The 9433-nt window shown below is 31.9% G+C and overlaps 1 protein-coding gene across 1 annotated transcript; it reads right to left on the bottom strand.

Annotated features, from left to right (window-relative positions):
• Positions 1 to 1601: 1601 nt before the first annotated feature.
• Positions 1602 to 5943, bottom strand: LOC107897547 (probable serine/threonine-protein kinase At1g54610). Its single transcript, XM_016823034.2, has 7 exons — positions 5223 to 5943; positions 4840 to 5124; positions 4440 to 4757; positions 3335 to 3562; positions 2958 to 3058; positions 2551 to 2665; positions 1602 to 2174 (listed from the first exon to the last, which is right to left on the bottom strand). Exons 1-7 carry the CDS (start codon positions 5595 to 5597, stop codon positions 1869 to 1871), a joined length of 1728 nt encoding a protein of 575 aa, XP_016678523.1. The 5' UTR covers positions 5598 to 5943; the 3' UTR covers positions 1602 to 1868.
• Between the last annotated feature and the right edge of the window lie 3490 nt (positions 5944 to 9433).

The raw sequence follows: 9433 nt of genomic DNA, 5'->3' as shown, positions 1-9433 counted from the left end.
ATTTACTTTCTTACACTTTGTATATTTAAAAATCAGACCTATTTCTTATATTTTGATTAAATAATAATTTTATTTCTATTGATTATATTTCTTTTCTTTTTTATTATTAAGTTATATATTAAATATTTTGTTATACTTAAATTAAGATTTGATAATATTCATAAAGCATTTCTGGTATATTAATTTTTATAAATAATATTATTAAATTATATGTATAAAAACAATATTAAATTATAAGAAAATATTTTTTGTTTAAAATTATTTTAATAAATTAAAATTTTTGTATACATATTAAATAAATAAAACTAACCCATGAGTAACAAGTTAGTTCACTAATAAAATAAATTGTAAACAATTTTGAAACCTGAGAGATTTAATACAAGTTCCTATCAAATTCTAGAACTATTTTTTCTTCCGAGTAATAGAACATTTGTTTTAGTACGGAGGAGGATTGTATAAAACAATAATGTCAGGTTATTTGTATTTATTTTTTAATAGTTTAATGTCATATTAATATTTTTATCTTGAAAAAAATTAAATCTAAATAAAAATACTAAAATTTAGAATAAAATAACTGATTTGACATTAAACTATTAGAAAGAAATAATATATATCTTCCATATAATTCTTTCTCAGCTTTGGTATAGCTCTTTTCTTTAAGAAAATGTATTTTAAAAATAAATACAATTATAAATGTTAAGACTTCCTTTCTTTTTTTTCATTCACGTGGTTGATTTTTTTAAAATGTTGAACTGTTTTTTCTTGATTTGAAATAATAGATGTAGATACATTGACTATTTTGATACAAACAACTATGCTCCCATCCCGTGTTTATGACTTTGCCGACCACCACACAGCCCAGGTTTCAAAAACCATGGTCCGGTTTGAGGGCACCTTCGACTTCACATTTTGGGAATTTTTTAATCTACATTTTGGGAATTAACTTTTCAAACCTTACCATTCGTGTTTAGGGCTTAACAGAGTCAATTTTTGTGTTCACAAAAAAATATCATGACACGTTTTGAGCTATGTTCCTCAGATTCCAGAATATTTAATATGGCTAAATTGATTTTTTTTTCAAATATTTGAATCGTATTTAAATATGTATTAATATTAACAAGAATAAGACTTAAAACCACATCAACTAGGTTTCCAGTACAGAGACACTAGTCAAATTTTAAAGTTTTACCAAGGAAAGCCTTGAGAACTACTTGGAACTAAAAAAAGGTTAAAATATTCATATAGTCCTTGTACTTTCAAAATTTAGGAACTTAGTCTCTATACTTATATTTTCAAAATTTTAGACTTTTTACTTTTCAAATTTCAAAATTCAAGCCCATCTATTAATCATTAAATTCAAGTTAATTACATCTTTTTTTTTTAATTACATGACTACCAAATAAGTAGCTTTTTTTTTTAAAAATGTTACAGCAAATTTAACAAAAAAAATTAACTGTGTTAACAGTTCGACCTAAGTTTTGAAATTTGAAAAGTGGAGACACTAAATTCCTAGAAATACAAGTACAGGGACTAAACCCTAATTTTCATACAGTACAGGGACTATAGACACATTTTAACAAAAGAAAAAACAAGAAAAAAAATTGTAGAACAAATTTATTCAATTTTTTTACTAAATCTAATTGGGGTTTTCCAACAGAACCGAAGAAACAATGACAGTATAACAGATGTACAACATTAGATAAGCTTCTCACAATAATACCACCAAAAAAAAAAAGACAATGGATAGTAAAAATGAATACAAGTTTTTACCTCTGATGCAGTTTCCGGTTTTCCCGGTTGCAGATCAAAGAAACACTTCGTATCAGCAATGTTTTGGCTTTCCAGCAGCCCGTTTTATATGTAGTCTCTTATATTCTAGTCGAATTCTTGTCTTTCTTACATGACTTTGAATGTGAATGACCATCACCTGACATGTGCTTCTTTCTCCTAGGAGCACCAACGGCAGAAGAGTCGATCAAAGGGCCAGACCATGTCTGGATTGGTGCTTTATTTGAATATGAGAAACTTGTACTAAACGGAACATCGGGTGGATCATAACCAGGATCTATCGGATGTGCAGAACCCAAAGGATAACCAAGAGTTCCATCTTGGTGTGGAGGTGGAAATTTCTCACTCTTGCTTTTGGCATTTGCATGTGTTATTAACCGTCGTCTCTGTTTCAGCAAAAAAAGTTCCAGTACATCAGTAATCAGTCCATCTCACCGCAATCTCGAGTTGTAAAAATTGTAAAATCAAGGACCATGCAAGTGATTCGTGAATACTAGAACCAAGAAAAAAGCATAATATCTTTGTTGATTCTTGATGAAAAACCCTTACCAACTTAGATATCGGGTGTGTGTGGCAAAAGTGACACAAATCAGCAGAGATGTCATACAAATGATCAATATTTATCTCTGAAAAAAGTTAACCGACCATAATAATGAAAAAAAGACTGGAACTTGTCCACCGAACTAAAATGTTAGCTTATCTTGTCGTATTCAACGAAAAAAATATGAGGTTTAGAGGGAAAAGAATGCATCTATGACATACATCAAGGTTGGCTTGAAGCTCAGCATTTGCTTCTGGAGCAGGAATTGCCCGCGCAGCTCGATCACGTGGACGAGCTTTCTTCACTCCAGCATTAGCTCTTCCAGCAGCTCGCAATCTACAACCATGAAGCTCATCCCATGTAATTACGAAGAGAAAGGAGAGAAACTGCTACCATGTTCATGCTCTACTACCATAAACAAATCATTCGGATAAATGTCATTGTCAACATCTTAAGTTAGTTTTATCTTCTATTTTATTTTCCTGACATGATAATAGTCATTACTCATTACTTCATGAAAATATGCAGTGTAAAAAAATATTTCTGCGGAATGGAATTTAGAAACAAAAACAATATTCAAATTGACCAGACAGTTTATCAGAACTTAATGATATCAAATATCATGTACCTTCTAGCTTCTTCATCTCGTAGCTTAGCATCCATCTCCTTGCAAGGTGGGTATTTTGGAAGGCTGGAAGGATCACAAGCATAAGGCTTGGTCGTGAAGAACTGCAGAACACATGAACAGTCACGTTGGCATATGCAACCATAAATAATTCCAACCAATCACTGGTTATCCTAGAAAACGAAACTAAACCGACTAAAACTCAAGCACATTTGGGGGCGAGGGGTGGGGGATCAATTACTAAATTCTTATACGGTATAATGAATCATAATGAATATTATAAATGCTGCTGTATAGGCTACAAGGTTTTAAATAAATAAGCCACCTAAAAACTCATAGAGTCAGATCCAAGGAGACATGTGAGAAACATAAAAGCTCACTTCACTATTTAATGCGGCTGTAGCTGTCAGGCGCTCAACAGGATCAATTGCAAGAAGAGTATCAATCAGAGGCAATGATGATGGTGGAAAATCCTTAAAAGTTTCAGCTATACATCGTTTATATGATTGTTGAGGCTTAAATATGGTTGCATGTGGCAACTTTGACTTTTTCCAATATTCATCTGAAGGAGAGCCGCATAGTTTGAATATCTTGTGTAATTGCTCCACCTAAATAAAATTATAGGCAAATGTTAAGCAGATACAATAGGTACCATGTGCCGAGCAATTATACTATAATCAGAAGCTAAACAGTAAGAAAAACTGAAAATACAGTAATACCATCATCTTTCCAGAACAGTAAATGTCTTACATCAAATATATAAGATCATTACTCTCATATGTCAAGTGCAAATGGAAAAAGCTCTAACGGCTTCCTAATGGTGTACAAATTTTAAAACCAAGTAAACTGAATCATACTAGTGTTGCTTTCCCAGGCTGTTTCATGATCACTGTGAAAGCCAGTGAACTTTCAAGAGATCTGTAATAACAAAACAACCATTAGGATGCTAATACTCATTGGTATGATGAATGTAGAGGATCAAATTATGAACTTGAATTGCCTGGACAACTCAAAAAGTATTCAAACAGAACTAGGAAACCGCAAAGTGAAATTGGATGTTGCCCAACATCCAAGTCCTATACCAATAGGTGTAATACAGACAAGTCAAAAACGTCCATAGAGAAAGGAGGATCAAATATCATAGAGAATTAATAAATTGACAATGCAAATTTCAATGACCTTTTGATTACGATAGTCAAATGCTAACCGAGGACTGCAAAATCATTAAGTTTATCTCATATAACAGTAACTGCAGAACGGTTTATTTTGCAAAATATATAAGAAAAGCGAGTAATTTGGTGTTGTGAAAAGTACATTTTATTGCTACTACACCCAAATCTAGAGCAAATTCAATTTGCTAATTAGCTTATGCCTCTATAAACTAAAGCTACAAAATTTGCACCTTAATGTGCTTTCCATATAGTAAAATAATAGCACATAAAGAATACATGCTTAACAAACTTTAGATTCAAAAGGTTAAACTACCTCGGTGCGACCAGGCATGATGGGCCTTCCAGCTAATAACTCAGCTAGAATGCAGCCAGCACTCCAGAGATCCACACCAACACCATAATCGGTGGCACCAAGAAGGAGCTCTGGAGGTCGATACCAAAGTGTAACCACCCTACTAGTCATTGGCTGCTTGTGATTAGGATCGAAAAATGAAGCTAAACCAAAATCCGCTATCTTAAGAACACCACCATTGTCAATAAGAAGATTCGACCCCTTAATATCACGATGCAATACATGTCGGTTGTGACAATGTTCGAGCCCCGATAACAACTGATGCATATAACATTTTACCTGTCCATATCAGCAGAAATCAAATCCATAACTTAATTCAAAACCAGCATAAGCAATAAAAACGAAAAAGTATTTATTTTACCTGAGACTCGGTGAACTTTATAGCCGGACTAGCAGCGAGTCCGGCCAAATCGTGCTCCATATACTCAAATACAAGATACAAACTACATGACATTCTCGAAGTCACCAATCCTTCTAATTTTACCACATTAGGATGATCCAATCGACGTAAAATCTTAATCTCCCTAGCCATGAACTTAACACTTTCCGGCTCCAAATTATCGAAACGAACTTTCTTTAATGCAACAACCTTCCCAGTCAAAGTATCCCTAGCTTTGTACACATTACTGTATGTTCCTTGACCAATCTAAACAATCAAATTCACAAAGCTACGTAAGTAATTACATAGGAGCAAAATACTACTAATAAATACATAAATGAGGCTATGAGAAGAAGTTAAGGCACCTTATCAATCTTCTCAAAAGAATCAGCACGGCGAGGAGTCCAGCCGCTGATGGCTTCACCGGCGACGTTCGACAGCCAAGATGGCCAGCCGGCGGCGACTTGTTCGCCGTGGACGTGCCTGGGTGGGTTACTCAGCCGTGGATTTGGCCGTGAAGACTTCCTTTTCGCTCTTGCTTTAGCTGCAAAGGCGGCGGCAGCAGCAGCTGCTTCTTCTTCCTCCGCCTTCTCCTCCTCCACCCTCTGGCTGTTACTTCCATCTCTAACAACCTCTTCACCCTTCTCCGACCTTTTGGAAACCCTACCAATTTCCTCTCTCTTCCTTTCTTCCCTCCCTACCGGTCTCCCTGAAACCTCTCTCCCAAACACACACCCCATAGTTCACTCATATCTCCTCTTCCTTCCCCTCACATTCCCACATTTTCTCACACTTTGTCTCCATCCGAACACAAAACCCTAAAAAAAGTTTTCTGAGAGATTAATTCAGAGAATGTAGTAATGAAATGTGTGTGACCCAACTTTCTTTATGACCCCCCCCCCCCAAAAAAAAAGCAAAGCTTGCAATGATTTTTTTTAAAAAAAATTAAGACTTAAGTCCCACAAATTGTGGCACAGTCAACAAATTTCAGCTATAAAAAGCTGATAACAGTAAAATTCAACTACCCTTTTTTTTTCCTCTTTTTAGATTTGAAGAATTTCAAGAAATTTAAGATTTTTTTTAAATAAAGATTTTTTGGATCTGTTTCTACTTTCTGCTTTCCAGTGTTTATTTTTTTAATTAATTGTTTATTTATTTTGCACTGGTATTGTTTCTTAGACTCTCTTTCAGAAAGATTAAAATTTTGTTTTTTGGGGGATTTAATTAACTGCGGGAGATTCGGTGTTATGAGGAAGTGTAACCAATTATAATTTGCCACGTTGAGAGGGAATGATTGTGATTTTATCATGCGGGGTCTGGTTGTGACGTGTAAGAACATGATTGGATAAGGTGGTGGTAGAGATGTAGTGGGTTCCACAAGACAGTGGTGTCTCTTTGATTTTGTTCCTCTTTCAGGTGGAGTACTTGGCCCCGTGCTTAACAGGGGAGCAACCGTGAGCCACTCAAAATCTGCCACTTGGATTATAAAGAAAAATTTTGAATAGAAAAGAGTATATTCCCTTTTTTTAATTTAGTTTTTTCATTAAATGTGATCATGTAAATATGGCTTAAATACAAATTTAACTCTCTGCTTTTTTGACAAAAGTAGTACTAAATTATTAATCTCGCCTCTTTTTACCTCAAAACACTATATCTATTAATAAGAATGCAACATTTGACATATTCTTATTAGACGTCATACACGTTTTAAGGACAATGAAACGAAATTAATAGTCTATATATCACTTTTGATAAATAAAAAAAACTTTTGATACTTAATTGAGAAAATTAATATAATTTTGAGGTCAATTTCATAGTTAAACCTATAAATATTACATTAATGCAAAATTATAATTCTGTAGAATAATGAATATGTGCTTAAATTGGATTAATGGACCCACCTAATGAATTTAACAAACTTAAAAGGAAAATAATTTTGTTCAATTCTTAAAGAAAATTTTTAAATGATAATAAAGAGTGTGAGTTATTATCATATCTATTTATGGATGAAGTTAAATTCAATTGCTTTCTATAATTTTATATAAAAGTTTACTTTTTTTTAATAAAAATAAAAGATTAAAATTGAAATTTATTTAAAATTAAATTAAATTAATTTTATTAATTACCTAATATTTTGGATCTGACCTAATTGAACTTATACTTAAAAACCTTAAATAAAACTCAATCTAAATTTAGTTGAATCTACCTTACCAAGCAAGTATATGATACTTCAACAAATATATCTATAACATTATTCTTAAATCATAGTATACTTTTTTTTATATATCATATTAGACATTAATGTATGCAAATGAGAAAAATAATGTCCATCACATTATCCAAATTTATTTATTCATTTTTTAAGACAATGATTTTCTAGTATTTTTTTTGTTAAAATCTTAATATTATTAGAGCTATATTGAACCGACTGAATCAAAAATTGATGGTCTAACTAATTGAACTGATGATATGTAATTGAAAATAATCATACATTTTTTGAACCGATAAAAGATAAAAAATTGAGCATTTAAAAAATTAAAGTTTTTAATTATATTTCCGTTGACTTTTTTTATCTTTGTTTTGTTTGTGAATATATATTTTTTAATTCTTCTTATTTCTAGCATTTGCTAATACTTTTTTGAATTAATTTTAATTTTTAAAGTGATTGAATTGTTCAATTGAACCGCAAATTGAAAATTAAATTGACTCCTTGTTTTATTCTATTCTTACGACATTAACCTTAAATTTATCTGTCCTAACAAATAATATTAACGTAAATGCATGCAAAATAAAAGTAATCAACCAATAGCTAAAAAATTTAATTTCATCAACAGAGATTGCAAAAAAAAAAAAGCACCAAGAAATCATGAAAAAATAGGTAAATTTCGTAAAGGAGAAGAGATGTGATGCATAATATTTGAAAGAGCAAAAGATTTATAGAAATCGTTCTTAACTAAAGAAAGATGCAGCCAAAACCCAATCAATGTTTCCCAACAACATTTTGTTGTCTCTATGATTTATTATAAAAGATTTATATTGTTTACAATTCGCTCATGCCATGTCTCGTATATATATTTGGCACATAATTAAAAAGAGTATTTTATTATTTCATTTATACTTAATTAATGCATCTTCTCCCTTTTTATTTCCTCATCCTCTAAAATTATATGGTGTATGTTTAATAATGTACGAAGTTAAAGAATGATTTTGGAGGAAGGTAAGATGAATTTAGATTTTTTTATTACAAGATAAACTTGAGTTAAGAGTGTCAAAGTTTGTATTCTGAGACACTTTCCAACTCTTAAATCAACATGATAGAAAAAATAGAAAGTAAAATGTAAGAATAAAAGGCTGAGGTGAAGGAGAGACCCTTCATGTTATATAGTACATGTGTGTATTTGTACATAGCTCTAAGGCTGCTTGAATATTTATTATTGGTCCATCTAATTGGCCAGAGCTAGCTTTTGGCTTGACATACTTGTTTGCTTGATGTATTGTGTTGGACTTTTGATAGCCATTCGTTGTGCTTAACAATTGGAGTTGTTGATATTCTTGGCATAATAATTGACTCGTTAAGACCAAAACAAGAAAAATATATTTCCTAATGTGCATATTAAGGATGTAGAGAGCGTAAGTTTATGCTCGATCAAGTTTTGTAACAAGATCTTTGCATATCTAAATACTGACTTGGTTGCATCTCTTAAAGGATGTTTGCTCATCTAGGTTCTGTGTTGGAAGCTTGGTGTTTGTTACTAAGAAGTACAGATGCATGCATTTTAGCACAAGGCCTCCATTTACTACTCAAAAGTAGGTTTGTGGCTTATGTAAAGCTTTAATGTGTTGTGTATAGAAAGTTTTAGGCCGCTAGGGTGCTTTAATGTGTTATTCAAAGCACGTTTTTAGCTATTATGGAACCTTAACATGTTGTTTAGGGCAGATTTTGTTGGAGTATACCCAAAGGCCAATCATGAGATGATTCTATTACTATACTTATTATTTACCTAGTTTATTAATAAAGACATTTTCATTATTATTTTTAGTTTCTATTTTCTATGTCTCAAAAAATTTGTTTAATAATAAAGTCCTAACAATAATATGATTATTTTTAAATGTCTTTAGTCAAGTATTGTTGTGGGTTTGGCAACAATAATACATTAAGACTAATGTTTAGTTGGTTGATGACCATCATGAGAATACTTATTGGATTATTATGTAATAGTCACAACATGTGGTCATGGATATGAGATATCAAGTCAATGTATGAGTACATGTTGAAGAACAGTGTGTTGGATGGATCCATCATGAGAATACTTCTTGGAGTATTATGTAATAGTCACAACACTTCTCATAATAACAATGGAGTATATGATCCTTAGACTTGTCATCATTATAGTTCCAACATTGAGAGTTTTATACTTTGACATAGTTAAACATTTTTGTACCTAGTAATGCTATAAAGACTGTTGTTAGGTGTATCAAAATCTATGTAATGAGATATAAATTATCAAGATAGGATTTGTCCTTCGTACATAATGGGAGTGAATCTCGGCCCCCTTAATTGTTTGAGACTAGAAAT

Source organism: Gossypium hirsutum, chromosome A10, assembly GCF_007990345.1.
Source record: "Gossypium hirsutum isolate 1008001.06 chromosome A10, Gossypium_hirsutum_v2.1, whole genome shotgun sequence".
NCBI classification, from domain to species: Eukaryota; Viridiplantae; Streptophyta; class Magnoliopsida; order Malvales; family Malvaceae; genus Gossypium; species Gossypium hirsutum.
Note: the sequence above shows the minus strand (reverse complement) of the source record. Positions and strands in the feature narration are given on the sequence as shown.

Excerpts from the sequence above, each read along its gene's own strand:
- LOC107897547 (XM_016823034.2), bottom strand. The coding sequence starts at position 5,597 with ATGGGGTGTGTGTTTGGGAGAGAGGTTTCAGGGAGACCGGTAGGGAGG. Across the intron at positions 2,666-2,957 it reads CGAGATGAAGAAGCTAGAAG|ATTGCGAGCTGCTGGAAGAG; the intron begins GTACATGATATT and ends TCATGGTTGTAG. Across the intron at positions 2,175-2,550 it reads AGCTTCAAGCCAACCTTGAT|AGACGACGGTTAATAACACA; the intron begins GTATGTCATAGA and ends TTGCTGAAACAG.